We start from the raw sequence: 20,883 nt of genomic DNA, 5'->3' as shown, positions 1-20,883 counted from the left end.
AGCTAAGGAACTTTTTCCCTTTCAAAGACAGTTGCCACCAGCTCCTGTTTTACATGAACATCTCTCCAGTGTGAACCTCTTACAAACTTACTGAGAAGTGTCATGGGTGTTTGTCCCTTTGTCCCTGCTTGTATGCCACATCATGAATCTTCTTGCTCCAGAAAATAAAAATAATTTAAAATGGGGCCAAACATGAGATTTCTCCTTCTCCTTTCAAATGTTTCTGCTTAGGTCTGTGATCATTCTCAGATGTGTTCAAGATGTGTCAGTAATCCCAAAGGACAGGCAGCTATCTTCCAGAGCATGTACTCATCCAGTTTTATAATTGATGAGCTGATTTCATGTTCTTTGACCCAGATAGTTCCTCGTTACCTTTCAGCTGCCATGTGGAGTTGGTCAGATACCAAGTGAGAAGTACATAAAATCTCAACTCTTTAACTGAATTTGTTTCTTTTAAGCCAAATTATTTGCTCTTTGACTTTATTACAAGTATTAATCCTTTGGCATTGCATTTTGGTCAACATTTTTTACCACAGAATTAATGTCATCATCTGTATCTTGATGATGCATCTTTGAACTAGGCATAAGTCCTTCAGATGTTTATACTGAATGACAAGTCAGGCCAAATGTTACCAAAAGATAACTTTAGCTTACCAAGGAGCCTTTCTTGACATGAGAAGTAATTAACATATTTTCCGTGAATAAAACTTTAAAATGTCATATTAACTTTAAAACTCCTGAACCTTCTAAACTTTGTATCACAGGCAACCTTAGTCATGGCATTATTTGGAATACTTTACTTTGTAGTTTAAAAAAAAAAAAGGAAAAACCCCAAATTTCTGTCACATATTATTGGAATGATGTAAACATGGGTTTTCACCTAGGGACTCTACAAACAGAAATCTCCTTGTGCTGAGCAATTAAGAACTGTAGTAAATTATCCTTATTTCAAAGATCACTTGCAGGGGATGAGACATTTAAAATCCTAGGTTTCACTGATAGAATAGTTTAAGAACACTTGTCTATTCAATATTGTTGCTATTTGTCATGGCTGTATATAGTTGGGTCTGCAACATACAGTAAGGTTTAACTGACTCTTGATGTAAAAGCATAGTTGCAAATTCGTCAGTCTCGTGTCACATGCTGTCTGCTAAAGCATGTGAGCAGTATTTAGATCAACTGCAGTCACACTGCAGGCGTTACTCTTTTATCCGAAGTGTTCAGGTCATATGGCTGCCTTTCCATCCCAGGGTGGAGACAGTGCTGAGTTAGAGCAAACTCAGTTTCACAAACACACTGGAGTATTCCAAAAGAATGGCCATTATTCCTCCTGATTTATATACCACATTATACAGTATATAGTTCATTTTTTTAGATCTGTTTTGCCTGCTAGATTCTCTTAGCCTGCTTGAGTGTATTTTGTAATGGATTTATTCCTTCTTCTACTTCTGGCTTTTATTTCTTTACAGTCTCGGTCTTTCATGGGCTTTAGTATTCATCAGCCACTCATGAGTGTCCCAGTGCTGCAGGCATTATTCCTGGAGATGGCATCACTTCTTTCTTTCTTTCCTTTTTTTTTTTTTTTTTTTTTTTTCACAGTAAGATAGTTCAAAAAGCTTTGCTTTCATTTTTTCATCTCTATTCCCTATAGGTGGCTCTCAATACAGATTTGGTGTTTGCTTCCACGCCTGTACAGAATTTTTTTATTTTTATTTTTGTCTAGAAATTGAGCTCTAAGCTGTCTGCTTTGTTCTGTTTTGTTTTCATGCTAATCACAGTATTTTTCATGCTTGGAGTCTCTTTAGCTTGACCTTTACCACCATGTTTCTTGTACCTCTCGCTGAGTAATTAGAAAGGACACCAAGTGTGTATCCAAAAATTATTTGTAATTAAAACAACTGTTTAAAAAGCTGCTGTAACTGCAGTTGGTATTCACATTGGAGCAATTGTTGGTTCCCCTCCAGACTCTTCCCTCCTTCAGCAGGTTGCTCAGGCCCTAATCCCCTAATCTAAACCCTTTAGACATTGCCCTCTTAGAGCCATCTGTCAGTTCCTCCTGTCCAGCATGGTGCCAACAAACTGAGGAAGGGTAGAAATCATAAATGTAACCCCATAAACCCCTAAGACAAGAATTTGTGCCTAGTAGGGTTTATCTGCCACTTTTTGACCACAAAGGGTGGTTGTTTGTTTTCTGTTTTTTTTTGTTTTGTTTTGTTTTGTTTTGTTTTCTCTGTATGAAAAATAATTATTAAATAGCTTAATTTTGGTTAGTATTAACCTTGATTAAATTACCTTTATGTATCATAGTTGGTTCCTTCTTGTGTATTCTTGATCCTGGTCCGTTTTTTCTTTTCCTGTTTTTATCAGATTTGCACATACTGCCTGGTGTTTCTCTACTGTAGAAATAAGATAAAGAAAAATATATTTGGCTATACTTATTACGATTCCATAAGAAAAATGAAAAAGAACTCTTGAAATATGTCAACAAGACAGATACTTGTGGAATCATCAATGATAGCTCAACTCTATTATCACACTAAAGAAATGCAGATTTATTACTTTCTTCATTTTGACTGTCAATACATTACGTTAAAAAAATTGAAAAAGTCCCTGAACATCTCCCATTTTTATATTACTTGTGGGTTTTGTAATCAATAAAAAATTCTACTACAGTTTGGTATCTGAGCTGACAAAATTTTTGTCTTCAAATATGGAACCTGTATGAAACGATAGTTTACAAATTAATTACTGATTTTATTCATTTGTTGTTTGTTTGTTTTCCGTTTCTATAAGTAGGAGAATGGCTTTACTACAGAACATAGTAGTAAAAAGATTTACAATAACAAAGTAACACTAATGAAAAATATGCAACATTATTATGGTGAAAGTAATAAATACAGAACTTCCAAAGAAAAATAACTTGAAAGAGGTCTTCCTTCTAATGTTATCAAGCTGAAACAGTTTTATTGGACTGTATTTTTCAATAGATTCTTTTTGAACACTGGATAAACACATTATGACCTACACTTCTGTTCATCCATAGAATCTAGTTGCTCACCTCTACTTGGGAAGCAAACTAGATAATATTTTTTACTGTTATTTACAAAGTGAAATTATGGAAATCACTTCTTACGGTACCTTTTGAGGTCAGATGAGAACACAGGCAAAAATGAAACATGCAATGAAATTCAGTTGACATTTGTTCTTAATGAATTAACCATCTACCTTGTCATTAGTTCTGTTCTGTAAGTAACGATGCAAATCTCATCAGGCATGTAGTTTCTATAACACTGAATTGTGTAATAATCCATTAATCCACATCTTTGGAAGATATCAGGTTAGAAATCATTCCAACAAGTTATTCTGTCGGTAATATAAGTAAAATAAGAGGGAACAAAATATAAAAACACTGATGACTTGTTTACATAGTTTGTAAGGTATAATGGCAGTCATCAAATATGAATTCACATTACATTTGGTCCAGTTGTACAATATTTTTCTCAATAGAAAACAACACTTAAAACCTTTATCATTCTCATTCATGAAGATAAATGCAATGCAGCAGTAAAAGTCTACCTTTATTGTTTTAAAATTATCCTCTTAGTTGCATTTTTCCACTGATATTTCAAAACGGTTCATTCTCAAATAGAAAATTAATGGGCTTCTTATTTAGGAACAAGATAAGAATCTTAATTAAATTTCCCTAAGTAAAGATGAGTTTAAAAACATAGCAGTTCTACTCTTAATTTCAAGCAATGGATATTACATATCATATCTAAGAATCCTTTAAAAGTCATAACTTTTATTCCATTGCAAGTTCTGACATCTCTATGATAAATCTGTCACATGTCCCCAAAAAAACAAGTGTCTGACTGTCTCAGGAAAGACCTCCAAGTAGTGAATGAGCTGAAGTGGTCTCAGCTTTGGTGGTTAAATGAAGTCAAGTAAAGGGCTGTATTGCTGATGAGCTGATTTTAGCTCCCAAACCATTACTTAAAACTGTCTTGTGTATTCTTAAACTACAGTAAAGTCTGCAGTCTAGATATATCCTTTTGTCTTCTAAGTAATGTTCTTCATTTGCAAGCCAGCTTTTATTTTACTCTGTTGAGAACTACTCATCAGCTAAATGAGAAAACAAACACAAAGTTTTGAAAATTACAGGCTGCATGCATGTCAACAGTACCTGAAAAAGTATTAGATTTAATATTATGAAAAATGTATTAGAAATAAGATACACAATGAGCAGAGTCAACTTTAAAAGAGCTTACACAGACACCAAGTACAATAATGTTGATTAATGTTAAATATTTGAACAGTGACTACACTGAATCCAGACAATTGCCAGCAAAGGTTATGTAGATCATTGTGTGATGAGTACTGAAATGTTATTAGAACTGATTAGTGGAAGATTGCACTTGAGAAGCAAAATGTAAGGCAAATCCAAAAACAGGCCATGTTGAAATTCAAAGAAATATTCTCAACAGAAGGAATGATCTGGTATATAGTTATATACAAAAACAAAAAATATTTTTGTTTATTGTTTATTGTTTTGTTTATTTTGATTAGTTTTCCCAGGCATAATGGGCTGGAATGGATCAAAACGATCAAAAAATTTTTAGACAGAAGATTGCTTATACCTTTTAGAGTAGCTGCTAAGCTGTGAATAAAAGTAGACATGGAACAACAACTCCTAATAGTTTCCTTGGCTATTAAAACTTTGTAAAACAGAGAATTTGGTTCCCTCTTCAACTACTTTTAGCAGGATGCTCTAAAAGTTGCTGCAGATAAGGAGGAAAGTATTCATGCTGAGCTAAGCATGGAGTATCTTTCAACATACTATAAATTCTAGCTCCATCATACATAATGCTCTTTGGAATTAAAAGTACCTATTTCTTTGAGCATATTTACTGGAAGCTGTTCCTAAGTAAAAATGCCAGAATGACTTTGTAAATTGAAATCATAATGCTTGGGAGCCAAATTTGCTATGATTTATAAAAATGCAGTATTGTTGAAATTGCATTCTGCACAGAAGGTCAGGTAAATACACCTTTTTACCATTAAAGTGCTGGCACTTAGTGCAAAGTGGAGTTTTACTTAAAAATTAAAATGCGCTCTTAATAAGCAGAAAGTCTAGATGAAACCAAATAACACATTCAGCAAGAAAGTAAACTGGTGGCTATGCAATCCCCCCAAAACTTTGTTTCTTAAAAGCCAAATTCTGTGACCTAAGTTGATCAGGATATTGTTCAAGTTGAAGACAACTGCCCAGATGAGATTGTGTTTTGTTATGAAATTTATGAAAGATTTTGTATATTGTTCTGCAATCCTCTCATGAATAATAATAAATAAAAAGAAGAAGAAAAATCAAAGGCTTTCTTTTCACCTCCATTTATTTTTGTGAGGAGAATTGTATCCTAATGACGATGATGGTCTTTTCCAACCTTAATGATTCTATGATTCTATATTGATTATTTTCTAGTAAGGGATTATTTTTCTACCCTCGAATCTGAAAGAAACGATCAAGAAAAAGCCAAAGTCATAGTGATAACAGGAATTACTAATATATTGATACATGTCTGTTGATTCTGTATATCTGTCCTGTTCTATGACCTGAACAAATTGTTTTAACTGCTAACTACAAATTACATGAAAATTTAAAAGCTATGTTTATTGCAGGTAATGACCTTTTACATTTTGAAGACAGGCATTTGAATTTACATGTTCATTCAAGGTGACTGATTTTTATATGGAGAAAAGACATCAATCAGTCAACAAATCAGTTTCAACTAGTCAGTGCCTAAATGGATATATTTACAGAAGTATTTTCTCAGTGAAAACTGTCTTCCTGAACTTTAACTCTCTGAAAGCTGTTAAGGATTTCTTTAAACAAAAAATCTCTTATTGTAAAATAAAGTAAATGCTGAACAAAAATATATTTTTTCTCGCACTTTGGAAAGAAAAAAAAAAAAAAGATTAAAAACAATGTTAAAGAAAAATATTTGTGTGTGTATGTATATGAAAGATTAAAGTATAGAGCCTGATGTGTGTCCCAATTTCATACAACATTGTGTGATAATTTTAGAAGGCTTTTGCCTCACCAGCCTAGCCCAAAGGAGGAAGTTCAGGTCAGTGGAGTGGCCAGGCTCCCCACAGTGCCATGGCCCAAAACCTCAGATAGCACAGTCTAAATCAACAGCATTGGGTTAGCTGCATATATGCCTGGCTTGGATTATAGACTACAAAGGTGATTTAAGTCTGCTTTTGTCACATCCTCTTTTTATTTTTTAATAGATTATCAGTGGCCTGGTCTGGAAGATGTGACCTTCTGGCAATGGATTAGTCAATGTCGAGAAAAAAAAATCTTCCTTTTGGAACTCTCAAATCATTAAACCCAAGCTTTTAATGAAAGTTCCAGGCTTTAAACACGTCAAATACATATTATTCCTAAGATCTAGTAGATACATGTTCCTATCATACACATCTCAAAAAATAATATATATGCACGTGTTTCTCATGTATGTTCTATTTGTAGATTGCATATTTCAATGTACAGATGAAATTGCAAAATTTCAGCTTTACGTTTCACAAAGAGTATGTTAAAAAAAAATTAAGATAATCCTTTTCAGGTCAGTGACATCAAAATCATTTGAGATCAAGGATACATAATGTCACTTACTACTTAGATTTAGGATAAATATGGTAGTCAGATAATCACTTGGCTTTACTAGGTATAAAAATAATAAACACTTTCCATCCATACAGCACCTCTTATTCAATGATCTCAAAGCATTCCATGTCAATTTAATGTACCTTGATACCAAGAGACTCCAGGCCCTACTCAAAATGCTGGGGTTTTGCTACTATATATTCATTTTCCTTCTTTCATCTGATTCTGTTTACCTGAATATTTTCAGAAGATAAAGAAAAGTATTTAATTTTTTGGGTTGTTATATATTATCATGTTATGAGAAGAATTTTTAATAAAAAAATTAATGCATCTCTTCCATGGATGGATTTCTATCACAAGGCACTAAATGAGTATTTAAAATTAAGAAGATTCAGAGTATTTTGTCTGCCTTATATCCCCAACTAGGAACCAGAACAATGTTAAACACCTTTTCCATTTCCTTCAATAATTCTGTATCTAGTTATTATGATCTAAAATTGTCACATTGGTTTTCAAATCGTTTTGTGAAATAAGTTTATCCATTAGGCTATTTAACTGCTCAGAACTCTAGAAACCAAATGTGTTTTCTCTCTCAGAGGAGATAGGTTTACAAATAAAATATGTTTTGGAAAGGGACTATGTCTGAGTTTGCTCAATATTAATAATATTGAAAGGTAAAATCAGTCCTTTTCCAGAAATTGCTCATAACATGCTTTCCGTAAGAGAAGTCATGATTTATCAGACATGAAGTATTCAAATGCAACCTAAAGTTAGTATCGACTTAGTTTCTCACTGTTAAAGTGTAGTCAGAGAACTTAACACGTTCTTAGGACTGCAGACTCCCAGAGAGCCATTCTTTCAAATTTTTTGAATAACTGAGGATAAGGAACATATTAGCGATTCCAGTTTCATTAGAAAACTTGAATAAAATGATATAAAAGATATTAACAAGGCTTGTTCCATGAATCCATTAATATCCAGAATATACACAGAAAAACATTTGAAGCAAGCGGTTACTTTTTCAAATAAATGTGGAAGTCAAAATACTGTTTAAAACATTATTTTTTCCTGAATGTTTATGAATAAGTATGTAAACTGCAGCTGTGGAGCTTGTCACTTGTACAGCTGTGAAACTTTATATCAACCTGCCTCTTGAAATGACGAGTTCACATAGGAGCAGAACTTTGTAAGAAGTTCTCCTGAAAATAAATATCCTAAACAAACTTCTCCTGAGTCCTGCCTTTTGTTACCACTCTAACACCAAGCCAGGGTGTGTTTACTATCCAGAGCAAAACAGCTTCATCTGTTAAGAGGTGTTAGTAAGACAGGGGCAGGGGTCCTGCTCGGCACTGAAGCTGAACAACTACTTAGTTTTATTGGCTATCAGGTCACGAAAAAAAAAATGTCTTGGTGACTCAAGAAGTGCTGAGGATTGTTCGCAATCTGAAATGTTAAAAAAAATATATATTAAGTATCAGGCTCTATCCAGTATCAAGCTAAATGTTTCTTCCATTTAGCCAAAATTTTTCAGCCAATGCTTTGTTGAATCTGAGTTCAAGTTCAACCATCATATTACAGTTTCATCAACTGTTCTGTTATCTCTGCTAATAAGCCATCTGGCAGCATGTCATCTTCTACTGAAAACAGGTGTTTGATCCAATTCTCATTTGTTATATTGTCAAGAAAGCATTCATTGAAGTTGGTGACTAAATTCAGACAATGTTCTTGTATGGCAGCAGACAGTCAGGATAAATTTTGAATTAACATTAAAACATTTCCACGGTTAAAACATTTGCCAATTTCTCTCATGTTGTCTCTTCACATATCTCATTGCATCTTAAGATGCAATTTCTTTATCTTTTCCTTGTTCTATATTTTGATTTTTATCTAGTTATTATGCAATGTGCACATTTTAGTCTCTAATTCATGTTCTATTCACTGCAATGCAAGAACAAAAAGTTAAATGGGTGAGTTCAAGAACCTTAGGTCATTCAAAAAGGACTTAGCTCAATCAAAAATAAAATTCCCTCCAGAATGCTATTGTTCCTTACAATAGAAATCAGAGCTGTGAGCCAACACCTTCCCAAGTTACAGCCCTCCTGGCTGTAGAAAAAAGAGTTTGGACAGTCATTTCCCATTTTACAATGAAATATGAGAAGCAAACAAAGCTTTAGCTCTAAAGAAGCCAAGCTCTTTAACAGTGAAACAACAAACACCAGTGGCTGACTGTCATTTTGACAGCTAGTGCTTTGTGGTGAATACTGAGTGCACACTGAATATGGCAATGGGTGACTCTTCAATTTTTACCGGAACACTACAGTTATTGCAGCAATCGCTCTCAACAAGAACACATGCCAATGTTATTCAACTGTGAATCCTAACTACAAAAAAAAAAATGTAGTGCTAGAAAGTAGGATTTTTTTTCTTAACTATTATTTTATTGTTTTATTTACATGTACAACTTGTACAAAATTCATGGCACTTTGTTTTTTCTACATTGAAGTAGAAACCTGTAATTGCAGATGTCCTGTGGGCCCTATTGTACTTGAAAAGCTCAGTCTGGACTCCTTCTTGACTCTTGGTAGAAGAATTACGTCAAACTAACTTGCACCGTTTTCTCCATGACTTAACATCACAATGTGTTGTGCTGCTTAAAGATATCACTATGAAAAATAGTTAAGGCTTTCTCAATGTGAGCAATCCCTGAAATCGTATCATGACTCTTCTAAGCCCTTCATATTGGAAGTTGTCACTATTTTCCATTCATTTAGCTTTCTATTAAAAAAAAATAATAAATCAAGAGGCTTATCTTTTCAAGAGTTTACTTTGTATCAAGGTGATTGTCAAGTAGGGAAGATTTTCACTGTATGATTGAATAACTGGTTAAAGAAATAATGTCCTAAGGCATTGGTCCATTATACCACTCAAATAAAAACCAAATGATAAGTAGCAGGAAATCATACTTTCTAACAGCCTTATGCTCCCTTTCCAGAACAGTCTAATAGCTGTGCTTGAATTCTTTTCTTTCCATCCCTCCAAGTCATTCAAGCCTATTTTATTAACTGGCTTGTGCCATGTTTCTTTGCTGGTTTTTTTTTGTGTTTTGTTTGTTTGTTTTCCTACAGATACCTCAATTTCCTTAGTTCATGTAGAGTAAACAAGACAAACTGAAATTGATCGATTGTCATTACCTATTTGGAGGTAATTAATCTGATTAGAACCTGAAAATCTGTGGTCAGATTCTTCAGGAAGAAAAGGCAAGGAAATTTAGAATTTTATTCGATAAAAAGCATCACAACCTTTCTAAGTCAGTCAATTGAAAATTCAGTATAAAATGATTTGGAACGTTTATTAATCGGTTACCAAAAAATAGTAACTCAGGAAAATAAAATAACCTTCCCAAAAAGCAATTTCTATATCATTTTGGGTGATGAATTTCAGTTTAAGTGACATAAAATACAACCAAAAAGCATCCATAAGCCACAATGGTTCAGACTAAAGGTCTATGTAACCCCGCTGTGTTCTCACCAATAGAGACCAGCAGTCTTAGGAACTGAGTTAAGAACAGGGAAAACTTCTACAGGATCTCCTGCTTTCTATCTCACGGAGACTTAAGGACTTCCTGAGGTGGCAACCTTGAATTTATTAAGCTACATTTTGTCTGTAGAATATCCTCACATTATCTAATTATTATAAACCAGATCAGGGGTAAGGACTTAAACAGAAAAATCTGCATGATAATTGGGAATTATTTAAGAAATGCTACTTGACCATTCTCAAAACTGAAAAGTAAATGGGAAATATTAAGTGAAATATTAAGTGAGTTTCTGGTTTGGACCCATGGGCACTGTGTTCTGGGGCCATATGCTGTATACCAGGTCTATTGATTACCCAAGAGAGAGAGAGACAGAGAGAGAGAGAATCAGTGAAACAGACAGCAAAGAAGACTAGGGAAGTGGTTATTCACAAAGAGGATATTGGTACTGAGCAATCTGATTTCTTAGTAAATTGGCTGCAAGCAAACATATGATGTTATACATCTAAGAATAAAGAGCAGTTCTTGAGTCTAGAGTGGAGGATTCCATGTGAGAAAATAGTAGAGTGGAAAGCACTGCTAGAAGCCTGCTAGATAACCAACTTAGGATGAACCCCATTGCAACACGGAGGACAATGCACAATTTCAATCCATCAGTGTGAAGAGAATGAGAACTGTCATGATGTTATAGGCAGGCTGAATCACATCAGTATGTGGCACTGGTGTGACCATTTCTGGAACAGCGTGTCCTGTTTGATGCCTCTGCTGAAGAAGCCTATTGCTAAATTGGAAAGGGTCACAGGAATGATTACACTTTCATGGGAAAATCAAAGCCACATGTATTTAGCTTATCACAAAGAAGGTTAAGGAGTGACTTGATCATAGCATTTTTTAAATATTTTTTTTCTGAGCAGATTGAAACGTGCATCCTCAATTTTTTAAGTAGCTTAACCTTCTTTCTTCTCTCCCAGGTTTTATTTATTTTGGTGTCTGCTAAAGTTACATAAAATGGTAGTTCTGGGACTCAGTGAAAATAAGATCCAGATAATGTTTTGCCAGATAGAATTTTCCCTACTTTTCAATTAGTTGTGATGTAAAAAAGTAACCTGTGAAGTAACCTGTTTAACCTAAAGTAACCTGTTTAAATATCAGTAGGAGAAAAAAAAAAAAAAAAAGGACCCATAAGAAGTTTCAAGGTGAATTTCCAGAAATGTTGATTTACCATTTTGATAGCATAATGTTATTCTTCTGCAGTTTCTTCCCTTCCAGAAGACGTAGGAAGTAGCAGAAGCACAACCAGTAATACTTCTGCCTCATCCCAGTACCATGAAGAGCTGCCCATACCGTAAGGAGTGTACACTGCTCGAGTTCAAATTCATGTCCCTATTTCTGTCAACTTTTGCATCCTAAATGATTGTATGATTTTCTAAGGCTGTAAGACCACTTCATCTCCATCCACAGTCTTGATTAGATACTGTTAAATGACAAAGAGCTAACCTTCAAACAGCTACCTTTAAGCTACCCACATACCTGAAATGATAAATAACCCCATTTTGTGTGCCCATTTAATTAATGTATTCTTAATTCTTTGCTGCTGATGTTCTTCAGAGCCCTTGAGAGGCATTGACCTGTGACCTTCTTTCAATACGGGGATTTTGCCACAGGCAAATGCATAACAAATTACTTCTAGAAGGAGGTACCGTATTATTAGGTACAAAAATATCCTTCTGAGATACATTTCACATGTTCAGCCTGACAGATTTCCTAAATGGCCATATATTTTTCTGAGGTGGTGATTTCTGTAACATAGAATTTGATTTTTTGCAACAACAACAGAAAAGATTAGCTCAAAATCATTCTTTTTTTGGACAATAATTTGGATGTGCACAATAATAAAAGATTTATGGTAGAACAGCCAGAATTTTTATTTTCTGATAGTATGACTTAACTGAGCAAAATGACAGGGAGCTTAAAGTAGAAAACAAACATGTCAAACAAGACTTTATACCCCCCCAAAAAAAAATCACATTCCTGAGGGAGATGCCAAAATGTATGCAAAACCATGGAAAGCATGTGAAAGGAAAAATTATTCCAGGACATCCAGAACATGGGATGAGATACTAATTTCCCCATAAATGTTGAATATATAAATATAGATATACTGAAAGCCTACAAATGGAATTTGTCTGAGACAATAAAATATAGTTTTTTTTTAATAAACTAAAAATAAATTTAAAAACCACAAAATTCCAAAATCACAGTTCTGTCTTCCCAAATAGGATGACATCTTCCACTAGCCTTCTCTTAGGACAGAGCTTGTTTTAAGAAAATACCTATTTAATTTATTTTATTCTTCCTCTTATCAGGCTTCATTTCAGGTCTTTTAAATGCAAATGTATCATATAGTTGACCTACAAATATATCCACACACATGACGAGAAGCTCCCCAAAAGGCTCCTGAGAAGACAATCCAAAGTACGGGCAGTACAAAGCTACAGGAAGCCCAGCTCACAGTTACATAACCTATTTCTGTTAGGGTGTGTATGAGTGAAACTACATGGATGTTGTGTTAGAAAAGCTCAGCATCAAACAAACAAACAAGCAAACATCTAATTAGAACATCAAACTTGATGTAGAACAATTAAGCAACTGAAATAATCTACTCTGACTCCCAGTATGCCACAGACCATTGCAGGAGATACCCCCTTGGTAGCACTCATCAGAGCACATCTAAAATCTGCTCCTGCATCCAGTTTGGGGCTCCCCAGAGGAAAGGTTATCCGAAGTGAGGTTATGGACAGCCACAAAGTTGGGCAGGGAAGGGGACACTTGCCCTTGAGGAGAGGCTGAGGGAACTGGGCTTGTTTAGCCTGGGGACAGCTTAGAGGAGAGACAGCAGCAGCTCCTCAGTGCCTGTGAGGTTACCACGAAGCTGGAGCCAGGCGCTTCACAGTGGTGCAATGTCATGAGACAAACTGAGGCAGGATAGGCTCTAATGGAACAGGAGGAAACCCTTGTTCACCAGGAGACCAGCCAGGCACAGGTTGCCCAGACAGGCTGTGCAGTCTCCATCCTTGGAGGTTTGCAGGATGAGACCGGACAAAGCCCCGAGCAGCCCGGTCTGGGAGCAGGAGGTCGGACCCCAAACCTCTTCGGGTCCTTTCCTGTACCCCGATGACCACTCAGGGGTGGTGGCAACCCGTGGGCTCTCAACACCTCAAAGCGTACAAAGCACCCCGCACTGAGGTGCCAGGAACCGCGTTACCCAGGGGAGCTGCCCCCAGCTCCCCTCATCCCCTCAGGGGGCTCACGGGGGGCACCCCCAGCGGCTGGCAGCCCAGCGGGGCCCCCCACCGCCTCCTCTCGGCCTCCTCCCCGCGGGCACCCCCAAACTTTCCCCGGCAGCCTGCGCCCGCCCTCCCTCCCCGCCTTTTTTTTATTTTTGGGGCGGGGGGGAAAGGAAAAAAATCCGTGCTCGCTCCGTGCGGCGGGGCCAGGGAGGCGGGCAGCCTCCCTCCCTCCTCCCCCCCCAGCCCCGGCTCGCCCGCCCGCAGGAGCCTCGTTGAGGCTCCCGCATTGCACCGCCGGGCCGTGCCGGGCCGTGCCGGGCCGGGCTGTGCCGTGCCGGGCTCGGGGCTCGGCGCTGCCCCCCCGCGCCCCCGCTATGAGCGCCGGTGAGGCGAAGGAGTACCTGGCCCGCAGGGAGATCCCGCAGCTCTTCGAGGTGAGGCGGGGCAGCAGGGAAGGCAGCCGGGGGGGCTCGGGGGGATGCTCTGCACCGGGACCCCTTTAGGGGAGCGGGCTGAAGGGGGCTATAGAAGGACGGGGCAGCCGGCCCGGGGGGTGCCGTTGTCCCCTTTTCATCTGCCTTGGGAGGGAGCGAACTTGGGGGGCCGCAGGGCAGGGGGACCCCAGTCCGCTGCCGCCCTGCCCAGGAATTCAGGCGGCCGGCAGCTTGCGGGGTGTCTCGGGCTTTTCCTCGGGCTGGGGGATTTTTTTTTCTTAAAAAAAAAACAAAAAACAAAACGCACAACTGTTCAGTGAGGTTTTGTTTGGCTTCCTACAAGTTACCTGCTGCTAATGGCTGGTAATTACTTCTTCCCTGTGCAATGTGGATTTTTTTTTCTTTCTTTTTTTTTTTTTTTTTTTTCAGAATCAGCCATCCTTGCCTCTCTATAAAACACACACGCATTTTCCCTGGTCTGTTCTGAAGCAAGACATTTTACTACGTGTGTTTGAAAATTACAGGGCACAGCCCATGCTAATGTTTTACTAGCACATATAAAATGTGAATGGTTTAGCAAGAGATGCAGATAAAACTGTTTTTCTCTACAGGCGTAAGGCTCGTGCTGGAAATTTTAAAAAATGGTGCACATCTGCAAAAATATCTGCCTAGTTGCTGTGGTCAGTTAAGTAATATCTTAAGAACCTAGATGCATATCAATGATACACTGTTTTATAAACACAAATCTGTGTAAGTAACAATTATTGTATAAACTGTAGATAATGACAAATAACTGAGCAAAGCCTCAATCAGAGCTCTTTATGACTCGTATCAACTACAACCCTCCATGTATTTGCACACAAATTAGGGAAAGCACAAAGGAAGAGAAATCACCCTGACACATGTATTGTTAAGAGTAGGTTGGGTGCAGTTGTCTCGTGGAGAGGTGAGATGATGACCTATGTATCACTTTGTCAAGGAAAATCAATTCCCATGCGTCAGAGGAGGGCCTGGCATTCCTTCTTCCACACACCCCATAACGCTCATTGGCAGAATGAGTGTAGAATTAATACTGGAGACAGGGATTTTCTAATGGCTAGGAATTTCTGCTCAGCTAAATGTGGACTTCGGGTTTGGCTTTTTTTTCCAATGCTATTTGAGCATTTCTCATGATTTTTAGATATTATTTTTTTTCATTATTTGTGAAAGCGTTGGCTCAACAATACAGATAAAGTACCTGTCTTTAAGGAAAAGATACATTTTAGTATTTTAGTAGGCTACACTCTGTGTGCAACTTTTGGGGCTTATCTAGCTCATTTATTGCTGTGCATACATCTGCCAGTGGTAGGTCTTGTTATTCTGATGAAAGCAGACAAGAATAAAGACATAGCCACAAGCACCCTTGTTCTGAACCATTTTTGTGACACCAGCAAGTTCAAATCTTGTTATTTTGCAGGCCTTGCTCTCATGCTTGAATACGAGAGTCTGAGAATACAAGGAACACAGGATTTCTCTGTATGGTCAAAAATTCAAAATAGAAGTGCTCATTTTTTCCTGCCATCTATCATTGTGGTGTGTATGTCCGATTTTACATTGCAGAGTCTGTTGAATGGATTAATGTGTTACAAACCTGATGACCCCATTGAATATTTGGAAAGCTGCTTGCAGAAGGTGAAAGAGCTTGGAGGGGCAGAAAAAGTGAAATGGGACACTTTTGTCAGCCCAGAAAAGAAGACTCTGCCTCCACTCAATGGAGGACAATCCAGGAGATCTTTTTTCAGAAATGGTAAGGAATTAAGTATGAACACACTTACATTTGCTGTACTGTGGAAGATTTTACATCCTCTACTGAGCTATTTTTTACTCACTTTCATAGCAGATCAAGCCTCATTCTGATCTTCCTTTGGTGAAGGATTAAGTATTCTGTTTGCTTGGGTTCTCGCATTTGGTTTTCTCTCCTCCCATAACGGATTCTGTGCAAGAGAGAAAGTTGTGATCATTTTGCAACCTGATGAAGGATGTTTGCTGTGTAAATATTTAACACATTAGTGGAGAGATTTCTTGTATCCTACTTAAAATATTTGTAAAGATAGGGGCAAAGCTGACAATACATTTGGCTTATATTTTTGGTTTGTCCTTATGGGTGTGTATGGGTGGGAAGTTAGTATACATAGTAACTTCCTTAGATTTATGCTGTTCCTTCTTTTTTATTGGAGCTATATGCTAATTTACTTAATACAATGGAAATGATAAATTCTTAGAAAAAGGTGTTTCTCATAAAACCTAAGCAAATGTCATACCAATACCTGTAATTATTTTATTTGTAATGTTAACAAGGAATAATGAGCTTATCTTTCAGTTTCCATAGTTATTCTTCCCTGCCATCCAGCAGTTCATTAAACTAATTACCAAGAATACCACTCTATCTTTATGTACAACATGTATCACCAGAGGAGTTCTGCTTAACAGTACAGGCTGTCTGCACAATACCAGGTTTTTCTTCTCACAGGCTACTGCCAAACTCTGGGTGCCATGAGCAGATTTTCACAGCAAAGCTGAAGTGCTTATAAATTTAAAGAAACACCCAAGAGAACTGACTCCTAATGGTTCCAATTTAATAAATCAGCTAAATAGAGGCAAGGAATAATTAATACAGTAATAGTGAACACACTGTAAAATTAGGAGATATTATATATTTTATTACAGAAAAGCTAGTCTTAATGCCTTTTACTTATTACATTTATTTAAATCTGTATAAAGAATAGGTTTTCAGCTTTCTATATATTTCCACAATTCCCAGTTTGTTTTACTGTTTTACAGTGATGCCTGACAATTCCAACTTCCCATACCGACGGTATGACCGACTCCCTCCAATCCATCAGTTTTCTATAGAAAGTGACACTGACCTTTCTGAAACTGCTGAGCTAATTGAGGAGTATGATGTGTTTGATCCTGCAAGACCTCGACCAAAAATTATCCTTGTCATAGGTATGAAAGCAGACTCAATTTGACAAGATTTTATATGTGTTACTTCATCTAGTATTTGGTACTGCAAATACATTGGATGCTTGTACATATTTAAATGCATTTTTTGTCTACCTTAGCAAGTTGTGCACCCCGATTAGTGTATCAGAAAGTGAAATTGTTGGTGCTGAGGACACAACATCCCAAGTGTTAGCATTTTAGTGGAGTTGGAGGGAGCATCTGCAGTCATATTCTGTAGCTTGAATCCCCATTGGTGGTTGGAGTGCTCACACTTTTGGAGCACATCTACCAGTACAATTTAACCTAAAATGAACCCAGCTCACCGATTTCATGACTGGTCTACCACATGAACCAACGTGCTCTTCCAAAGGGTCCTCTGGATCTGAACTGAAACACTTAAGGTAGATGTACCCAAAGCTGCTCACAAAAAAAAAAAAAAAAAAAAAGGATAAGCCCACTCAAAAAGGTGATAGGGAGCAGTTGTCCTCTATATTCAGAACCTTGAAAACAGATCAGTACATCCAGCTGGGGTGAACATATACTCTCACTTGTAATTAATCCCTAGATCTATTTGGTGAGTGAATCTTGTGCCATCTTCAGGGAGAGTGAGCCATCAGTTATCATTAGTTAATTGTGCTCTCTCCCCAGGTTATCTCTAGTGTGCTGTTTAGTGTACTTTCTAAGCAACTCATCTTTTCCAGCCTTGGACCAGCATTCTGTTTATCAAGAGATAGCTGCAGTTTAAGGCTAAATCAATGCTTTCTTCTTTTTCTGAATTTTGATTGTTATCTGAGATGGTTGTCTTTCCAGATTCTACGTTGAGGCTTAATGCCTGATTCTCTGCACTGTTTAAATAGTTACAACAGAGGTGTCAGGTGACAAGAATATTTTTTTTTTTTTTTTTGCCTATGAAGTCTTATTTATTTTAGAGAGAGAGAGATTTTCACCATAACAGAGAATAATATGTAGTATAGTAAAAAAAAAAAAAAAGAAATGTCTTCTCTGTGCTATACAGTGGGATATCTAAGAACAGCGTGTGCTCTGCAAACAAGAGTTCTCAGAAATGTGATATTAATATATTAAAAACAGAAAAAAATCATTTTTCTAGATATTTGTAGTATGCCAAAAGAATTGCTTAAGCATTTTAATTGTCTTAATCTTTTGTTTCTGAAGTACAATTCTCTTCATGCAAATCATTCGTGCACCATTGAACTATAAAGTTTGCATTAGATGGAGAAAGAACACATGCCTTTCTTTCATCTTAACTAATTAGCTAGCCTTCCTTTTCACAGAGGAGAAAAACTGGCTCCTTTTCAGTCACCACAGAAGCCTCTTATGCATTGAGATCTGTGTAGCTGTATTGCAGTAGAGTGATGAATGAAGATTTGATCTAGGTGAAAGAGAGATTGGCTTTCAGCTCTGGAACTGAGCGCAGGAGTATTTGAAGTGAAATCCTTGAACACCAGCATATAATGAACAGAGCATGGATTTGACAAAGCTTTTCTTTTCCCCCATTTATACACGGAACATTGTAAACATCCCACAAAAGCTATTTCAGGTTTATTTTACAACTGAGTTTCTCTGAATCTATTATAGTGTGATCTGATAGAAACACAAATCAATATAAAGCTTAACAGCTATAATCCAGTTTTGTACAATGTCAAGAAAATTTCATCCAAATTCAACTTTCTATTGAGAAAGCACATAAAAACATAGATGGGAAGTATAAAAGAGTAACTAATATACTACATTAAAGAGAGATAATGAAAAAAGTGAACTATTAATTTCAAGAAACAAAAATTGTACACAAAAAATGTGTTGCATACTTTTCAGTTTGCATAAAGTGCTAGCTAAGCATTCAGTTAAGAAGGTAGATATGTCTAACTGGCCATAATTCACCATACTGCCTAACTAGGACAATACTAGCCCCATTAACTGTTGGAGACTGCAATGAACAGAAGTTAAAAAACTGTCTTCTGCTTCACATATTTCTGAACTTTAATAATACACTAGCCCAAGATCTCATTCATGCTTCCATAAAGGTTTTTACAACCTCCATGCTTTATGAAATATATCATCCATATAATGAACCAAGTAGCTTCAAGGCAAAAAGTAAGTCAAAAAGGTGGGGTTTTTGTTCTTTTTCTGTGTTTGCTGAGAAGTCTTCTGATGAAATGTAAAGCTGCAAAGTGAGTACGTGACTGGATTTTAGAAAAATCATATGGAATCTTCCAGGATGGCACACCTCTGAATCAATGGAAAATTAAGTTTCTAAGGCATTATAACAATAGGAAACTACATTGCATTTTAAAAATGTGCTTTCTAACATACTTCAAAAAATGCATTTTTACTATTGATACAGCCTGAATACAAGGATCTTATAAAATGAATTACCTCATGTCATTAGCTCCATTCTGCAGTATGTTTTTAAACTGCACTTAATGAAAAATATCCTTTTATAAGCAAAATATAAAGGATAGATCAAAGACTGAACTGTCAGTATTCAGATGATCCTTTTATTTTTTAAATCCAGTCCACAGCTAGATTTTAAAATCACAGATCTTTTCAGAAATCTTATTATTACACAAATTTAACTGGAATTTACAATTTAAGCAAAGCCAAAAGTTTGAACTTCCATTGAGAAAACTAAATTAAAACAACTGCTTTAGTAAAACTTTTGGGGCACAAAAACCATCACTTAAAACGCTTAGAAAACATAATTTTAGATGCAATGAACATTCCTTAGTCTAGACATCTACGGAATACTTAAAATAATCATCACGCTCTTCCTGAATAATGTATAATCTCAGAATAAGTGAAAAGAATGAAAAACAAAAGTGATTTGATTTTCCTTTCTAGTGAACAGTTTGGCAATATAATTTATCAGAGTCAAAAATGGATACAAAGTTCAACAAATTATAATGACTTGCTGTGGGATGTAGTTTTGTCCTACCACTTTTCTCTTCTTTTATTACCTAAATTCAGCATTAGATTGTAAATGGATAATCCCAGCTTGCTATAAAGGGACATTTTTGGGATTGAGAAAAACACAATATATGAGAAGTTTATGAACATTAAAGGAAATATTTTCCCCTTTTTATGCTTGCAAATGTAAATTGAATGAACAGAAGTGCCAATCTATGCCTTATTTTTTTTTTGTCTGCTTTTCTTTAACGGCAAAGACAAGCTCTCATTTTCTTCTTCAGAAATGAAGTCTACTCCTTGGTTTTAAAAAGTTTTACTGCTATTTTTTCAGCTATTTTAGGCTTTTGCAGAGGCAGATGTTTTTTTCGAGAAACAGTTCTATTTTTCTGGCACCTTTTGTATCTTTACTGGAATGCATGCGCTATTTTCCTTGTTATCAAATTTTCTACCATTTCTAATTTTCTACATATGAGCTATATATATTTTGCATCTTTATTGTTTCTGGAATGCAAGATAGTTTGTTTCAAACTGGTCTTGCATCTCCAGGGAAATAAACTGAATTTTCATCCTTGAAAGGAAGTTTTATATCTGCAAGAATTAAGAACAGTTTTGGCTCCGGTATGTTTTATAAACCCTTTGCTTTGAAGCATAGTCACAACCTACTGCTCCTTTTATCCGGCAGTACTATTGCCAATAAATAAAGCCACATAAATACACAGAAATAAATGTTACCTGTGTAAACACACACATATATTGCATAATACAAATTAAGTTATGCTCACTAGATTGCAATATGTGGCTTTATGTATATAGAAGGCTGCTTGTGGAAACCTTTAGACAGTGAGTCAACATTCTTGTATTTAGTAGTAATCATACTTTTACACCTGGCAAAATCTATTCCATGCACACCAGCAGCAATCATCTGGCAATTAGCAGCACCTCTTTGTGCTCTCGTTTTCATCTACTTAAGAAAAATTGCACTGGAAATCAATTACTGCAAACCCACTATCATCCCAGATTACCGAGAGCCTGTAATAAACCATAAAT

At 36.5% G+C, this 20,883-nt stretch overlaps 1 protein-coding gene and 1 long non-coding RNA gene across 2 annotated transcripts in view; one reads left to right on the top strand and one right to left on the bottom strand.

The window, feature by feature from the left end:
- Positions 1–2,291: 2,291 nt before the first annotated feature.
- LOC140003022 (uncharacterized) overlaps positions 2,292–20,883 on the bottom strand; it is a 90,236-nt gene continuing 71,644 nt past the window's right edge. Inside the window, exons 3-4 of the long non-coding RNA XR_011810942.1 lie at positions 15,795–15,899; positions 2,292–2,396 (exon numbers count right to left, since the gene is read on the bottom strand). This is a non-coding gene — a long non-coding RNA (uncharacterized lncRNA). The remainder of the gene's footprint in view (positions 2,397–15,794; positions 15,900–20,883) is intronic.
- AK5 (adenylate kinase 5) overlaps positions 13,681–20,883 on the top strand; it is a 95,296-nt gene continuing 88,093 nt past the window's right edge. The window contains exons 1-3 of the mRNA XM_027463074.3: positions 13,681–13,926; positions 15,526–15,712; positions 16,747–16,914. Of these exons, the coding sequence (XP_027318875.1) occupies positions 13,867–13,926; positions 15,526–15,712; positions 16,747–16,914 (415 nt within the window). The 5' untranslated portion in view covers positions 13,681–13,866. The remainder of the gene's footprint in view (positions 13,927–15,525; positions 15,713–16,746; positions 16,915–20,883) is intronic.

This window comes from Anas platyrhynchos, chromosome 8 (assembly GCF_047663525.1).
Source record: "Anas platyrhynchos isolate ZD024472 breed Pekin duck chromosome 8, IASCAAS_PekinDuck_T2T, whole genome shotgun sequence".
NCBI classification, from domain to species: domain Eukaryota; kingdom Metazoa; phylum Chordata; class Aves; order Anseriformes; family Anatidae; genus Anas; species Anas platyrhynchos.
Note: the sequence above shows the minus strand (reverse complement) of the source record. Positions and strands in the feature narration are given on the sequence as shown.